The sequence below is a fragment of the Dermochelys coriacea genome, chromosome 10 (assembly GCF_009764565.3).
Source record: "Dermochelys coriacea isolate rDerCor1 chromosome 10, rDerCor1.pri.v4, whole genome shotgun sequence".
Taxonomy (NCBI): Eukaryota; Metazoa; Chordata; order Testudines; family Dermochelyidae; genus Dermochelys; species Dermochelys coriacea.
Window position 1 is genome coordinate 50,115,595 of NC_050077.1, and position 18,339 is coordinate 50,133,933.

The 18,339-nt window shown below is 41.8% G+C and overlaps 1 protein-coding gene across 1 annotated transcript in view; it reads left to right on the forward strand.

The window, feature by feature from the left end:
* SCAPER (S-phase cyclin A associated protein in the ER) overlaps nt 1–18,339 on the forward strand; it is a 363,891-nt gene that overhangs the window by 125,129 nt on the left and 220,423 nt on the right. The window contains 3 exon segments of the mRNA XM_043494057.1: nt 3,861–3,942; nt 5,562–5,714; nt 7,930–8,037. Of these exon segments, the coding sequence (XP_043349992.1) occupies nt 3,861–3,942; nt 5,562–5,714; nt 7,930–8,037 (343 nt within the window).

Below are 18,339 nucleotides of genomic sequence, written 5' to 3' on the forward strand. Positions count from 1 at the left end.
ACTGAACTTTAGAGGAGATTCAAGTTCTCCAGGGCTGCTCTAGCAGCTACTGGGCCAGTTCACGTTGAATGCTCTCTTATAATGCGTTGTATGCAGTGCTGATATAGCCATGTTTGTTCCAGGATATCAGAGAGACAAGGTGGATGAGGTAATATTTTTTATTGAACCAACTTCTGTTGGAGAGAGAGACAAGGATTTGAGCTTACACAGCACTGTTCCTCAGGTCTAGGAAACGTACTCAGTGTCATAGTTAAATAGAAGATGGAACAGATTGTTTAGCATAAATAGTTAACACACATTTCAAGGAACCAAGGTGCAGTGGCCTATTAACAACCCTCCAGTCATGGGGAGGAAAGAGGGTGGGAACTTGGGGGTTGTATTAAGGAGGTTATAGATGGTTGTAATAAGCCATAAATTCAGTATCTCTGTTCAGTCCATGTTTCCTATATGGGTTCCCTCTCCAACTGTACACTTCTAGATATCATCTACCACCCCACACTGGAACCCATATGGGGTATCATTAGACAATTGCAACTCATACTTGATGGGGCCACATTGTGAAAGAAATCTTTCCTGAACCTCCTCTTTTGGCCTTCAAACAACCCCCAACCTCTCCATCAGAAGCATATTCTACACAGACCAGGACACACTAACTCAAAGCGGTACCAGACCTTGCTAGAACAACAGATGCAAAACCTATAGACATATCTCCACTGTTACAATGATCAGAACCCTCCACAATACACCTTTCAAGGTCCATGGGTTCTACACATGCCTATCATAACATGTGGTATACCTCATCCAGTATACCTCCATCCAGTGTACTAAATGCCCCAATAAAAACTTTGTGGGTAAAATAATACAATCACTGTGCTCTCAACTGAACTCTCACAAAAATGATAAAAGACAAAAATACCATATGGCCTGTGGGTGAACACTTTTCACAAAGCAGTGACTCTGTATTTGACCTCTAGGTCCTCATCCTCAAAGAAAACCTGAACAACACTTTCAAAAGATGAGTCTGGGAGCTTAATTTCATAACTTTGCTAGATACTAAAAATCATACATTGAATAGGATGCTGGATTTATGGCTTCTTACAACAATCCGTAACCCACTTAAACTTCCCCTGACAAGCTTTTTTTTCCCTGTTCCTCGAAGGCTGGGGTCAGGACTGGAGAAGTGTTAAAGGCCACTTCACCTTGAATGGTCCCTTGAAATATGTGTCAACTACTTATGCCAGACAATCTGTTCTACCTTGTATTTAGATGAGACACTTGGGGTATGTCTACACGGCAATTAAACACTCATAGCTGGCATAGGTCAGCCATGACTTGTGCTTGCGGGACTCGGGCTGCGGGGCTGTAAAATTTCTTGTAGACATTCGGGCTAGAGGCCAAGCTCTAGGACTTCTCAAGTGGGGAGTGATCCAGAGCCAGAGCTCCAGCCTGAGCCCAAATATCTACACAGCAATTTTTAGCTCCTCAGCCTGAGCCCTGCAAGCCCAAGTCAGATGGCCTGGGCCATAGGTCTTTTAGTCCTGTACCCTCTGAGTATATTTTCCAGACCGGAACAAGAGCTCTGGGAAAGCTCAAAAGCTTGTCTTGCTTACCAACAGAAGTTGCTGCAATAAAAGATATTACCTCACCCACCTTGTCTCTCTTAGGCCTGGTCTTCACGAGAAAATTAGGTCAGCATAACTGCGTTGCTCAGGGATATGAAAAATCCACACCCCGGAGCAGCATAGTTAAGCTGATGTAAGTCTCTGTGTAGATAGCACTAGCTTGGCAGAAGAATTCTTCCTTTGACCTAGCTACTGCCTCTCGGGCAGGTGGATTAGCTATGCTGATAGGAGAGCTTCTCCTGTCAACGTAGGCAGTGTCTGCACTTGAAATGCTACGGTGGTTCAACTGCAGCTGTGCTGCTGTAGCATTTCAAGTGTAGACTAGTCCTAAGACGATGGGTTAACTACTTATGCTAAACAATCTGTTGTCTCTTACATTTAGTTGTGACACTCTGAATATCTTTCCCAGACCTGAAGAAAAGCTCTGTGTAGATCGAAAGCTTGTGTCTCTCAATACAGCAGAAGTTGGTCAAATAAAAGATATCACCTCACCCACCTTGTCTCTCTCCACCATCTCTAGAGCATTTCACTTTGTTCTGCTACTCAGTAGGGCAAGGCTGAGCTTTGACTTTTTTACGGGTTCAACCTATAAGAAAGGGGATATGTCCACAAAACCAAATGCTCACCTCTTTGTGTGCAACATATTCCCTTCAACCCAGTTCAGATGTCCTTGGATCTTTGTTTTATTTCTGTTCTATGTAGCATCCCTCAGTTGGCTGTATTTGCGCCTAGGTCCTTGGTTCAAGTACATGAAATAAGCAGTTCAATAGAATTGATTCTAAAGGTTTTGTATTGTGTGTGTATCAATGTATTAGATGCATAGTTGATTTAAGTGCCTTCTTCATTGCTGAGCATAGCCAAAACTGCATGCATTGTGCTTCCATTACCTCTTTTGGCCCCTACCCAGGCTGCTTATCTTTATACAAACATTAACAGCAGCCAACTGTATTGTAATTTATGATTAAGTTTGAAAATTCCATTTTCTCACTTGCTGTTGGCAAGTGGGAAACTTGCCCTGCTGAATGCGTGACCGTAATAATTAATTTCTGCAGAATTTAAGCTTTGTTCTAAAAGAACAAAGTTTCTAATACTTAAGGTTTCAAAGATAATTTTCCAAATATGAACTGATGAGGCACTCTCTTCTTGATTGTTAGTTCAAGTGCCTGTGCTCTGCTCTTGGCTTTCCGCAGAAGCAGCAGCAGATTGAACTTAAGACTGGAAAATTTCTCTGAACTATTCAGTGGAGCAGTGAAACTGTTGAGAATCATGTCACTTTACAATTTTTACAATCATCAGCACCAGAGAAAAGCACTGGAATATTCATGGGGCTGCAGGACAAAAAGAAAAAAAGCAGGGGAGATGTAAGAAACCTTTCTCTCCCCCGCTTCAGTAAGCATCGCCTTCTTGCAGCCAGATGGAAGCAAAGGTGACTTCAAATGCATCAACACTTACTAGCCTGAGATTAAAGATGGGGACCCCTAGTAGGATTTAGAGACAGCACCTTTTATTTCTTCTCAGTGCGGAAGGTGGGTTCACCAGAGCTTTGCACATGGACTTGCTTGAGGGTCTTTCGTGCATCTTGCATGTCAATATATGGCTAGTAAATTCAGTCCTCTGGCTAGCAATTGTCTTGTAAATTCCTTTATTTACAATATGCACATATTTCTTATTGCTTTGATCAAGAGTATATATGAAACAGCAAAAACAGCAGAAAAGCTTAATTTGTAGAACTTCAGAAAGCTGCTGTGATCAGATCTTTAGCCATCGTCATTTTCTATCTCAAGCATTTTCCCCAACTGTTGTGTGACTCTGTGATTGGCCTTGTCTGCACTAGATGTTTTGGGGAAAGTCACCAATGTTTTACTCCCTGTTGTCACTTCACAAGAGGTAGCAACAGTGGAAGTGCTAGCGTAGACAGGACTCACATTCATTAGTGTTTTTTACCACCATGTCATCTATACCTGCTCTGAACTACACTGGAGTGGGGTCTGGAATCTGGAACAAGATCTCAGGTATCTGCTGTTATGAGACCATTAAAGCTTAAATGCATCTATTATCTTCAGTAATTAATCTAGTTTCTGCTGAACTACTTTTATCTCCCTCCTGAGCTACTTTAACTTAAATGGCGGTTAATGCCTTCTCTGATTTTCTTTCCCCATCTCAAATATATAGTATAACTATAAATGTATACTTCATACCTTTACCACTTTTGCTATAATACATATTCTCCTTTGGTAGAGATCGAGAGGAGAGGCTGGCAGCTCTCACTGCAGCTCAACAAGAAGCAATGGAGGAGCTACAGAAAAAGATTCAGCTGAAGGTATAAAGGGAGTAATAGTCTTTCTAACCAAAAACACATTTTATTTAAAATAGAATTTCCGCAACGTTATTTTCTTTAAGTACATTTTATTTAGCAAAATCATTACAGTAGAGCCATATCATACCTTGAATTTTGCTACTGTAGTTCAGGATTTTTATCTCGACATCTGGCTTATGAAGATGGGTCTGATTTTGCTCTCACTGACACTGTAAATCAGAAATAATGCTATAGAAGTCAATGGAATTACATTAGGGTAAACCTAGTGTGGGATCAAAGTTAGGTCTAAATGATTTTGTACTTTTGAAGAAAGTCAAAATAATTTTGAATTTCTAATCTTACTATTAAAATGAAATTCTGGCAAAAATAAACGTCTTGGTAAAAAAAAAATTAAAACTGATATTGTACAGTTTGGTGAAAACAGTCTACACACCAGAGTTACACAGAAGAGGACATGGGAAATGATGCCATTTTATGGGTCTTCACAAGTATCAGTAATGGAAGTATGGCATGTTCCTTCCTCTTCACTGCATAGAACATGGTCCCAGTCCTGCAACTGGATCCACTCAGAGACCTGTCCATTTCACTGGGTCTCTGCAGAAACACAGGGTTCCAGTCATGTGGAGTCAGTTGTAGGATTGTGAATGTTAGGTAGAATGCTGCAGTATGGCAAAACAGCTTGTGAAACTCCTACCTTATAAAGAACCAAAGACCAAATGATAAGAAGTTTGAATGTATATCTATTCTATTTTGAGAGGCATAGAGATTTCCAAAGTACTAAGTGCTATTTTTGAAATTCTGGTGAAATGAGAAAATAAAATCTTTATCAGTCACAAAATAGTAGTAGTAGTAATAGCATGATAGGAGTATCTACTAGTCTCCATCAGGATCTGGGGCCCATTGCGGTAGGTCTATACAATCGTATAATTTTAAAAAACAGACTGTTCTTTCATGTCTAAGTAATTTTCTACTGTTGATCCCACTAATTAAGAAGCACTTTTGCTACACGTACTCCTATTGTGAAATGTCAATCTTTGTCATACAGTTGATGCTTATAAGCCAATTTCTAGTATTAGGTAATATATAGGTTTTGGGCCATCCTTGTTGTGGTTGATAAACAAAGCATTGTTTGAAAGGGTCTAGAGACTGTAATCCCTATTGCAATCTAAATATTAATAATAAATCATTTATACCGTTTTAATTGATGCCATGTTGCTTTCAATTCATCAGAGCAAGCATGATTACACAAGTAATGTCTGTATGGATTCTGTCTCAGAATTCTTCCTCAGGAAGAAATACAACATGAGCTCAGAAACTAAATGCAACAGAAAACCATAGGACTAGATTTACCAAAGATGATGGAGTGATACTAGTCTACATAAATAGCAGTATAGTGTTAATATTTTAAATTATATCAATAAATAATAACACACTTTAAATGTGTGTGGTGAGACAGCATGGTTCATCCTTTTTGGCATTTTGGAAGGTATTATACATAAGTTTCAATTTAACTTTTCATCATCTAGAACTAGACAGTACTTAATAAACCTTGATATTTCTGAACATTATTTGTTTCTGTTTATTTTTATTTCATGTTGTTTACCATTTATTGTTTTATTTAGCATGATGAAAGCATTCGGAGACACATGGAACAAATTGAACAGAGGAAAGAAAAGGCAGCTGAATTAAGCAGTGGCAGACATGCTAATACTGATTATGCACCTAAACTTACACCATATGAACGAAAAAAGCAGTGTTCATTATGCAATGTCTTGGTAAGTTGGGTTGAAAGACAGCTATCAAAAGTAATGGGCCTAGCTAAGCTTTCGATCTACCAGTTTTGTTGTGGTTTACAGGTATGAATGTATTGTAAATGGAGTACTGCCCCACCATTCTCCCCCCCTCCTCGCTTTTGTGTACCCCGCTTCCTCGCTTTTGTGAACAGACAGAGTAATGATCAGAGCTCTGAACTGTCGCAGATTTTGTGGGATCTTCGGCATTGAAGTTACATTAGGATGCTGTTCCATTGCACTGCCAAGACGAGCAATGTTCCAGAAACGGGGAGAGAGAATCAAGTAACCTAGGGCACCGTTCACTGAGCTGGAGCTAGGAGGTCTCGCCTCCCTTGTACTGATTGCTGTTTATTTTTCTGTCTACTATAGCTCCTTATAATTGAGCAAGGGCTTCATAACCTACCCAAGAAGTCAGTCAAGCATCATTTCTTCATTTTATAAATAAGTTCACTGAAAGATTTCACAAGGTCACTTCAGGGAGAGCTGAGAATAAAAACCCAGTTTTTATCATATCGTAGACCTAAGTCTTGTCCACTCAGCCACACTGCCTGTCAGAATGAATGTGCCAGATCTATGTGCTCAGCTATCCTGTCCTAAATAACCACTATTCTAGCCACCATATCACACTCCCTTCCCAGAACCTGAATAGAAACCAAGATTCTTGATCTCCATCATTTTGCTGTTGTCTAAGAGATAATTGTGCAGCTTGCTAGCAAAGTGTATATCAATTCCCTCTCTACTGGTAGATCCAAATAGAGGATAACAGTTCAAGGGATAGAGGTCTATGCTGGAGATTTCATGGTCCAGAGTTCAAACCCTGCTGACAATCCAAATAGGTCTTCCTTCCCATTGCACACGATGGAATTTGTTTTTCCAGGTTTTTGTTTAAAATTGGTTTATTTTATTCATGCAGTGAGAAAATACCCTTAAAACAGGTTTTATAGTTAAAACAATTATAATATGTTAGTTATGGTACAACATAAAATGAAACATAAATGTTCCATATTTTAATCATTTGCCAATATTGCTTGCTTGTGTCATTCATTGGCAAGCTTGAAGATTAAGAGGTATGGTATTGACATTTACAAGAACCCTTCTTTCTGACAGAGTAAACAGGTGTTCATGAGTGTACACTTGGCTATGGAGTAGTCTCTGCATGCATGTTACCAGGGAGTCTTGCATAGTTTCTGTGGACTATAACCCAGAGACAAGGTGGTTGAGGTAATATATTTTATTGGACCAACTTCTATTGGTGAAAAAGACACTCTTTCAAGCTACATAGAGCTCTTCTTCAGATCAAGAGCTCCATGTAGCTCAAAAGCATGTCTCTTTCACCAAACGAAATTAGTCCAATAAAAGATATTACTTCATCCACCCTGTCTCTCTAATATCCTGGGACCAACTACATTGCTGGCTACAACAACATTGTAAGCACAGAGATAGTTCAGTGGCTGAATGCCCTGAATTGGTTTACGTATCACAGAGAGACATGTAGCTTTTACTACCAGTACCTTGGATCTTGCTACTGCTTAGTAGAGTGCAATATCCGTGATTCATGTGGGCTAAACATGAGCATTGCTCTTAGCTTATTAGCTGAATTCCAGTCTGTATTTCTAGGCTTCATCTGCACCAGACGAAGTTGGTGTTGTCACCCTCTTGAGCTGTGCCTAGAACATCTGTATCATACCTCATGTCCAAACACAGAATTATTCCAAATGGTGTACAGCCATTTACACCATTTTTGGAATAAACTTGCTTTGAGCAAGAATAAACAACTTGGAGTCCTCCACTATGCCAGTCTCCACTGGACCAGTGCCGTGGGATGGAAAATATTGGCATGATAACCCCAAAACCATAAAATGGTGGAATTCTAATTAGGTGAGTGGCCCTTCATTCTCTTGTGTGCAGCAGCTCAGGTGCGCACTTTAGAACTATCCACGGATCACCTGAATGGAGCTCGCGGACCACTGGTGTCTGTGGACCACAGTTTGAGAACCTCTGTCTTAAGGGCTTTTACATGTTTATATTTTGCCATTTTTTAAATACATGTTCATGTTTTGTTACAATAGCATGAAATTTAAGATTTAAATATCTGAAACTGTGAAATTCAAGGTTTTTAAAATGCTATGACCGTAAAATTTAATAAAATGGACCATGAACTTGGTAGGGCCCTAATCATCATTTATTCTCATTTCAGATTTCCTCAGAGGTGTATCTCTTTAGCCACATTAAGGGGAAAAAACACCAACAAGCAGTGAGAGAAAATAGCAGCATCCAAGGACGAGAGCTTTCAGATGAAGAAGTGGTATGTTTTGTAAAAGATTTTAATATTAATATTAATATTCTTCTGGTTTACAGTGCCATCTGAAATGTAATACTTTAAGACAGATTTGAAAATTCTCACAGAATTGAAATGGTGCAATGTATATAAATTAACTTCGTTTTCTAATAAAATATTTTTTTCTATCCATCTAACCCAGTGGTTTTCATCCAATGGTCTGCAGACCCTAGGGGTCCTCAGTCTATGTCTAAGATTTCCAAAGAGGTCCACACCTTGATAATTTTGTAGGGGTTCACAAATGAAAAAGTTGAAAACCACTGATCTAACCTATCCTGTGCTGATCACTGTGGTATATGAGTGCTTTACTAGTGTCTTTTATATACAGTAAAACCTGCCAAGAGCAACCACTCATTAGAGTTAGCAAAAGTGGCTGCTTGTAAGAGGTGGTCTCTCTTCAAAGGTTTGCACACTGGAGAGCGGTGGTGTTCCATGGCCTCTGCAAGTAGTTGCTTGTGACAGGTGGTCTCTCTTCAGAGGTGGTCTCTAAACAGGTTTTACTGTATAATTTTTCTGTCCGTTCCCAGAGGTTATTGATTTATTATGAGAAAGCTGTGTCAAGTGAGTCTGGCCTTTTGTTCTGCAGGTACGGAGGTTAGTGGTCATTGTGTTTAAGGAATAGGCTCTTTCTTCTCTATATTTCTTCTGCACCTCTCTAAACTCTACTCACACCACATTTTTTGTTTTTATTTTTATTTTTTACTATAACACTCAATTTTGGTATAACTGCAAAACAGGACACAAACAGGGCCCTTACATCTTAACAAGTAAAACAGCAACAACACACATCACACACATGCTAACTACACGCAAAAAACCCAGGTCCCCATCCCAAAATATTGTGTATTCTTGTCCCCAGCCTAGTCTCCTGTAGTTCTTCAATCAACCTCCTAGCTATCCTGCAGTCATGTCCCTTCCTATCTTCCCCTCCCTACCAGAATCACCTGGAAAAATAGGTGGATCTTGCAGCGTGTCCTGAAAGTAGGTTGGTCGATCCTTCTGTCTGTTGTATTTATATGGCCCTCATCACCGTAGCATATGAGCACCTCACGATCTTCAATGTGTTTATCCTCACAACTCCCCTGTGAGGTATCAAATCCAGGCTCTGGGACATGAAGAGAGCTTTGGATTTCACTCCCTTTCTTGATCTAGAATGACTTGCTGTCAGCCCTCTCTATTTATGAGGAGGAATCTATTGGCATGAGTGCCTCAGATGACCTCAACTATCATTCTGATACACAAGGAGAGACATAGTCTTGCAAACATCTGACCCCAAACTATTTAAGGCTCTAAAGATGAAAACTAATGCCTTAAACTTCACTTGGGAAACAGTCTCAGTAGCCAGTACAGATCTCAGGACACAGCATAGTGTGGTCTTTGCTTGAGCAGACATTAAACAAGTAGGCTGCCCATTTCTATACTAGCTGCAGTTTCCAAACAATTGGAAAGGATAGCCCCATTACTATAATCTACCTTTGAAGTGACAAAGGCATAGATAATGTGGTGAAACTGTACCCAAAAGAAGAAAACATAACCTCCTTCCCAAATACACATGATAGGCACACTTAACAATTGTTGATACCTGTGACTCCAGCAGCTGCCAGGAACCCAGCAAAATCCATAGGTTATGAATATGAGAAACAAGCCATGGACTCTTCCCAGCAATCTGGAAAGCTGGTATAATTTCCACTGATTCCTCTGCTTAATTCCCCCATCTTGTAAAATTCACTTTAGTCTTGTCTAGGTTGAGTATCATCAATCTAGTTTACAATAAAACAGAGCAGAGCCATTCAAGTGCAAACTTGTCAGTCCCTGCTAGGGTCTGCAAATGTGTTGTCTGCACCTCAGGTCGATAGTGCTGAAGGGAGCAGTATTAAATTGTTTTTCCACAACATTCTTGATAATTTTCCACAGATATTAGGGATTCGAGATGGGGACAGTAGTTATAGAGATTGCCCTTATCAAATAATCATGCAGAAGGTCCTCAAGGAATCCATTTTGAAGCACTTGAAGGTGATCAAGAAGAGTCAACATGGATTCACCAAGGGCAAGTCATGCCTGACCAACCTGGTTGCCTTCTTTGATGAGATAACTCCCTCTGTGGATATGGGGAAAGCGGTGGATGTGATATATCTTGACTTTAGCAAAGCTTTTGATACAGTCTCCCACAATATTCTTGCCAGCAAGTTAAAGAAGTATGGATTAGATGAATGGACTGTAAGGTAGATAGAAAGCTGGCTAGATAGTCTGGCTCAACAGGTAGTCATCAATGGCTCGATGTCTAGTTGGCAGCCGGTATCAAGTGGAGTGTCCCAGGGGTCAGTCCTGGGGCCAGTTTTGTTCAACATCTTTATTAATGATCTGGATGATGGGATTAATTGCACCCTCAGCAAGGTCACAGATGACACTAACCTGGCGGGAGAGGTAGATATCCTAAAGGGTAGAGATAGGGTCCAGAGTGATCTAGACAAATTGGAGGATTGGGCCAAAAGAAATCTGATGAGGTTCAACAAGGACAAGTGCAGAGTCCTGCACGTAGGACGGAAGAATCCCAGGCTACAGGCTGGGAACCGACTGGCTAAGCAGCAGTTCTGCAGAAAAGGACCTGGGGATTACAGTGGATGAGAAACTGGATACGAGTCAGCAGTGTGCCCTTGTTGCCAAGAGGGCCAATGGCATATTGGGCTGTATTAGGAGGAGCATTGCCAGCAGATGGAGGAAAATGATTATTCCCCTCTCTTCGGTACTGGTGAGGCCACACCTGGAGTATTGCATCCAGTTTTGGTCCCCCCATTACAGAAGGGAAGTGGACAAATTGGAGAGAGTCCAGCGGAGGGCAACGAAAATGGTTAGGGGGCTGGGGCACATGACTTACGAGGAGAGGCTGAGGAAACTGGGGTTATTTAGTCTGCAGAAAAGAAGAGTGAGGGGGGATTTGATAGCAGCCTTCAACTACCTAAAGGGGGGTTCCAAAGAGGATGGAACTAGGCTGTTCTCAGTGGTGGCAGATGACAGAACAAGAAGGAATGGTCTCAGGTTGCATTGGGGGAGGCCTAGGTTGGATATTAGGAAACACTATTTCACTAGGAGGTGGTGAAGCACTGGAATGGGTTACCTAGGGAGGTGGTGGAATCTCCATCCTTAGAAGTTTTTAAGGCCCAGCTTCACAAAGCCCTGGCTGGGATGATTTAGTTGGGATTGGTCCTGCTTTGAGCAGGTAATTGGACTAGATGACCTCCTGAGGTCTCTTCCAACCCTAATATTCTATGATTCTGTGAATGGCTTTTTAACAACAACTTTAAAAGAATTGGCACTTCGCTGTCTCTTCAGGAGGCATTGAGAAACAACTTTCTTTCTTTTTACAGCAACTCAAAAAGCTATGCTGTCTCCAAAAGAACAATTTTAAATTGTTGTGTGATTTATCTCCACTGCCACAGCATGGCAGACCTGGAACTACAGCGTTATGTCAAGGCGAATTCTGTGAGAAACAGTTCAATTGTGACACCTAGCCTCTAAGATGTGTCCATCTGGAGAATTTGTGAATCAGCCACATGGTGTTTCCATCTCATATTTACTAAGAAATACTGCTTAAGCTGGTTCTCCAGAGCTGATTCAGATTTGACTTTAGTGTTACAAAATCTGTTTCCAAGCTAGGTGGACCAAACGTTTTCACCCCATAGAGTTTATTTATTTTAGGATGTCTATTTATTTTGCCAACTGGCATTTGGGGAGGTATTTTGTGTGTGCATGTGCACAAACACATACATAAATATATATTTGTTGATATTTGTAATAGTTAAGATATTTTCTTTGTATTTTGTTTTTCACAACATGTAGCAGTTTTTTCTGATTTTTTTCTGCAGGGAAATGTATAAGTTTCCAAGAGCTGCAACCCACTGATATGGCTGTCTTTGGAGAAGGGATCATTGTAATTACAGAGAAAGACATCTTGGTAGATTGTAACTCACCTATTTCCCTAATCACAGGTTGAGGTTTCTCTAATACTGCATTTTCTGTAATTTTAAGATGGCTATTATAATGGGAGTGTTTTCACTTCCTATTTGGATTGGCAATAGGTGTAACTTAATTACCTCAGTGGCAGGCTTCCTGCTGGGTCCAGTCTTAGAATTGTGAGCTGCGAAAGTTCCCAGCAAACTCACAAGCGAGCACATAGATTACCATTCTTGGATCCATCAGTTTGTACCCTGACAGTCACAGGTACCTAATTATCTTGTATGCTTCTCCCTGCTAACTGAACAATGGTAGTTCTTCCTTTTAGCTGCTTGGCCACTGCCTCCCTTTAAAACACAAGGAAATAAAAGTAAAATAGATTTTTCCTTTGTCTGAATGTTATACACCAATCACAGCATTTAATAGCATAGCTCTTCTAGAAAAAGGAACCATGTGAGGGTGTCTGCTCTAGTGCCCCAGATTGAGGCCCTGTCTGCAGTAGAGAGCTTACAGTGGCACAGCTGTACCAATACTGCTGCGCTGCTGTAAGATCTCCCGTGTAGCCACTCTATGACGATGAGAGAGAGCTCTCCTGTCGACATAATTAAACCACGCCCAATGAGCAGCAGTAGCTATTTTGCCTGCTGACATAGCACTGTCAACACTGGCGTTTCTGTCGCTGTAACTTGTGTCGCTCAGGGGGATGTCTTTTTCACATCCCTGAGCGACATAGCGACAAATGTGCAGGCATACCTTGAAAGACATGAATCCACTAGTGCAGTTGTGGGCAGTCTGCTGGCTGCATGCAGCCCATCAGGTTAATCTGATTGCGGGCCGCGAGACATTTTGCTGATGTCGATCGTCCTCAGGCACCACCCCCTGCAGCTCCCAGTGGCTTCGGTTCTCTTTTCCCGGCCAATGGGAGCTATAGGAAGCAGTGCCTGCAGGCAAAGGGGCCGCAGGGATGTGCTGGCCACTGCTTCCCACAGCTACCATTGGCTGGAAACAGAGAACCAAGGCAACTGGGAGCTACAAGGGGCGGTGCCTGCAGATGGTCAACATCAGCAAAATGTTTCGTGGCCCGCAGTTAGATTACCCTGATGGGCTGCTGCAGGTTGCCCACCACTGCACTAGAGGGCACAGAGACCGTATTGTCTTGTGGATTTCTTAAGAAGGAGGCAGTCTGGACTCTTAGGTTATGTCTACATTGCCACTTACTTCGGCAAAACTTATGTCACTCGGGGTGTGAATATTCCACACACACCTCTAAGTGACATAAGTTACACCGACATACGCCCCAGTGCATACAGTGCTATGTTGCTGAGAGAGCTTCTGCCACCAACATAGCTTATGCCGCTCGTGGTGGTGGGTTATTTTTTTTTTATGCCACTGCGTGAGCTCTCTCCTGTCAGTATAGAGCATTTTCACCACATGCACTGCAATGGTGCACTGCAACACTGTACATGTAGACATGGCCTTGGAATTAAGGCTTTATTAGAACTGAAATAGAGTTACATAAGACGAAGGAGCCCCATGTGCTCCTAGCCGTGAATCTGGAGAAGCTGACACTAGTCCACTTCCAACCTGTTCTTCCTAGCATGTGCTCTATTCTTAAAGGCACAGTACATACTCCTAACATCTCCTCTTTCCAGCAAAAGCAATCCCAAACAATTTAAGATATATACCAACTGTTTCTCTACAAATGCCATAATATACTCAACTTTATTAGCGGTGCTCTGCTGCGAGGAACCTCTTCAGTTCTTGTACTAGCTGAATCAGCAGACTGCTCTGTTCGCTGATCTGAAGAATTCTCAGTGATTTTCTCAGTGCTTTGTCCTGTAGCTGTCAGTGAAGTATCTGCCTCTTCACCTCCCTCTTCGCAGAAGGATGTTGCAGATGAAGAGGTACCCAGTTCCTCCAAAAAGTACAGGAGTCTGTATTTAATAACAGGTTTCAGAGTAGCAGCCATGTTAGTCTGTATTCGCAAAAAGAAAAGGAGTACTTGTGGCACCTTAGAGACTAACAAATTTATTAGAGCATAAGCTTTTGTGAGCTACAGCTCACTTCATCGGATGCAGTTGGTGGAAAAAACAGAGGAGAGATTTATATACACACACAGAAAACATGAAACAATGGGTTTATCATACACACTGTAAGGAGAGTGATGTAAGGAGAGTGATCCCTTAAGATAAGCCATCACCAGCAGCAGGGGGGGAAAGGAGGAAAACCTTTCATGGTGACAAGCAAGGAAGGCTAATTCCAGCAGTTAACAAGAATATCAGAGGAACAGTGGGTGGTGTGGTGGGGGGAGAAATACCATGGGGAAATAGTTTTACTTTGTGTAATGACTCATCCATTCCCAGTCTCTATTCAAGCCTAAGTTAATTGTATCCAGTTTGCAAATTAATTCCAATTCAGCAGTCTCTCGTTGGAGTCTGTTTTTGAAGCTTTTTTGTTGAGGATAGCCACTCTTAGGTCTGTAATCGAGTGACCAGAGAGATTGAAGTGTTCTCCAACTGGTTTTTGAACGTTATAATTCTTGACGTCTGATTTGTGTCCATTCATTCTTTTACGTAGAGACTGTCCAGTTTGGCCAATGTACATGGCAGAGGGGCATTGCTGGCACATGATGGCATATATCACATTGGTAGATGCGCAGGTGAACGAGCCTCTGATAGTGTGGCTGATGTGATTAGGCCCTATGATGGTATCCCCTGAATAGATATGTGGACAGAGTTGGCAACGGGCTTTGTTGCAAGGATAGGTTCCTGGGTTAGTGGTTCTGTTGTGTGGTGTGTGGTTGCTGGTGAGTATTTGCTTCAGATTGGGGGGCTGTCTGTAAGCAAGGACTGGTCTGTCTCCCAAGATCTGTGAGAGTGATGGGTCGTCCTTCAGGATAGGTTGTAGATCCTTGATGATGCGTTGGAGAGGTTTTAGTTGGGGGCTGAAGGTGATGGCTAGTGGCGTTCTGTTATTTTCTTTGTTGCGCCTGTCCTGTAGTAGGTGACTTCTGGGTACTCTTCTGGCTCTGTCAATCTGTTTCTTCACTTCAGCAGATGGGTATTGTAGTTGTAGGAATGCATGATAGAGATCTTGTAGGTGTTTGTCTCTGTCTGAGGGGTTGGAGCAAATGCGGTTATATCGTAGAGCTTGGCTGTAGACAATGGATCGAGTGGTATGATCTGGATGAAAGCTAGAGGCATGTAGGTAGGAATAGCGGTCAGTAGGTTTTCGATATAGGGTGGTGTTTATGTGACCATCGCTTATTAGCACCGTAGTGTCCAGGACGTGGATCTCTTGTGTGGACTGGTCCAGGCTGAGGTTGTTGAAATCATGGTGGAATTCCTCAAGGGCTTCTTTTCCATGGGTCCAGATGATGAAGATGTCATCAATGTAGCGCAAGTAGAGTAGGGGCATTAGGGGATGAGAGCTGAGGAAGCGTTGTTCTAAGTCAGCCATAAAAAAGTTGGCATACTGTGGGGCCATGCGGGTACCCATCGCAGTGCCTCTGATTTGAAGGTATACATTGTCCCCAAGTGTGAAATAGTTATGGGTGAGGACAAAGTCACAAAGTTCAGCCACCAGGTTAGCCGTGACAGTATCGGGGATACTGTTCCTGACGGCTTGTAGTCCATCTTTGTGTGGAATGTTGGTGTAGAGGGCTTCTACATCCATAGTGACTAGGATGGTGTTTTTAGGAAGATCACCAATGGACTGTAGTTTCCTCAGGAAGTCAGTGGTGTCTCGAAGATAGCTGGGAGTGCTGGTAACGAAGGGCCTGAGGAGGGAGTCTACATAGCCAGACAATCCTGCTGTCAAGGTGCCAATGCCTGAGATGATGGGGCATCCAGGATTTCCAGGTTTATGGATCTTTGGTAGCAGATGGAATACCCCAGGTCGGGGTTCTAGGGGTGTGTCTGTGCGGATAGGTTCTTGTGTTTTTTCAGGGAGTTTCTTGAGCAAATGCTGTAGTTTCTTTTGGTAACTCTCAGTGGGATCAGAGGGTAATGGCTTGTAGAAAGTGGTGTTGGAGAGCTGCCTAGTAGCCTCTTGTTCATATTCCGACCTATTCATGATGACGACAGCACCTCCTTTGTCAGCCTTTTTGATTATGATGTCAGAGTTGTTTCTGAGGCTGTGGATGGCACTGTGTTCTGCATGGCTGAGGTTATGGGATAAGCGATGCTGCTTTTCCACAATTTCAGCTCGTGCACGTCGGCGGAAGCAGTCTATGTAGAAATCCAGGCTGCTGTTTCGACCTTCAGGAGGAGTCCACCCAGAATCCTTTTTGTAGTATTGGCAGGAAGGTCTCTGTGGGTTAATATGTTGGTCAGAGGTGTGTTGGAAATATTCCTTGAGTCTGAGACGTCGAAAATAGGATTTTAGGTCACCACAGAACTGTATCATGTTCGTGGGGGTGGAGGGGCAAAAGGAGAGGCCCCGAGATAGGACAGATTCTTCTGCTGGGCTAAGAGTATAGTTGGATAGATTAACAATATTGCTGGGTGGGTTAAGGGAACCACTGTTGTGGCCCCGTGTGGCATGTAGTAGTTTAGATAGTTTAGTGTCCTTTCTCTTTTGTAGAGAAGCAAAGTGTGTGTTGTAAATGGCTTGTCTAGTTTTTGTAAAGTCCAGCCACAAGGAAGTTTGTGTGGAAGGTTGGTTCTTTATGAGAGTATCCAGTTTTGAGAGCTCATTCTTAATCTTTCCCTGTGATTGTGGAGTGACCTCACGAATCTCTACTGCCCTTTGTGCCCAACAAGTACCATCCTGAATCTATTCCACACTGCTGAGCTTCAGAGGCTGTAATACATTGGGCCCTCTGTCGTAATACATCCTTTGTTTACACTTATCATGTTGCTTATACACATCTAAATCAGTATTGGCATTAGGGATTACGAGTAAATTAGGGAGTCTTGTTGTCAACTTCCTGCCAAACACTCTCTTTGCAGGTGATAGTCCATGATTCATCGGTATTGCTCTGTAGTTCAGTGTAGCCAAATATGGATATGTACCTGAGTCAGTGGCCTTTTTCAAAAGTCATTTAACAATTTCCACACCATTCTGTACAAGATCTTTGGATTGGTGATACCTGGGATTTGAAGTTACATGCTTAAACCCATATTCTCTAGCAAATTTTTTAAATTCATGTCCATCAAAGTGCAAACCATTATCAGACATGATAACTTCAGAGATTCCCTGCCTGGAGAATATGTGCATTATTACATGTTTTGATGTGGTCTTTTCTAATAAAGCAACCTTTGCAGCAGCACCCCCCCCCCGCCCCTTCCCTCCAGCTAAGATTTAGTCAGGTATATAGTACTAGTCATGTCTGGCCACCCTGTGGTAACAGTGTTAATTACCCTCTGTAAAGTCTCATCATTAGGTGTAGCTTCAGCAAATTCATTCCACTTCCTTTCTGAGACAGGACAATTCTTTTTTATCAAGTTGACATGCACCATATCTAACGCCACCTCTGTTTCTATTATAATTTTATCAAATGCTCTGGATAATGCTCCTAGTTTATATACTATTGATAAATTATATAGTTGGAGCTGAAAAAACAGTTGTATTCTGGACAAAGTATCAGCTAGCCTCTTCTTTGCAATTGATATCAGAGGCTTATGGTCTGTTTCTGCAACAATTGGTCTTCCATAAATGAATACATGGAATTTTTTACAACCCTGCAACAGGGCTAAAGTTTCCTTTTCAACAATAGTGGCATTTGTTTTTGAAAGAGCCCTGGATGCATACGCCACCAGTCTCCAATGGTCACCATATTTTTGTAGTAATGTCTTCTTTGGAGGCATCAGTGGACAATTTGGTCTGTCTCCTGTTGTCAAAATACCTTAGGGTAGGGGCTTTCTAAATTAATTGTTTTAAGTTACCAAACTCTTTGTCCAGGTTAGTATCCCATTGCCATTGACTATTCTTTTGCATGAGTAGCCAGAAGTTGCTGGTTTGTGCAGCCAAGTTGGCTATAAATGTACCAACAAAATTAACCATTCCTATGAACCCCTGTACTCCCTCCTTATTTTCTAGGTGTTGCATATTTGTTATAGCTTGTATTCTGCTAGGATCAATACATACCCCTTGTTCAGTTAGCCTTTCTCCTAAATAGGTAATTTCTCTGAGCCTGAATTTACATTTTTGTTTATTTAGCTTCAGGCCTACTGTTCTACTCCTGTCCAATGCTCTTTTTAACCTGTAATGATGTTTCTCTATTGTACTGCCCCAGATGAGAATGTCACATATATACACTTCTGTGCCTTCAATTCCCTCAAGTATTTGCTGCATAGTTTTATGAAAGGCTTCTGG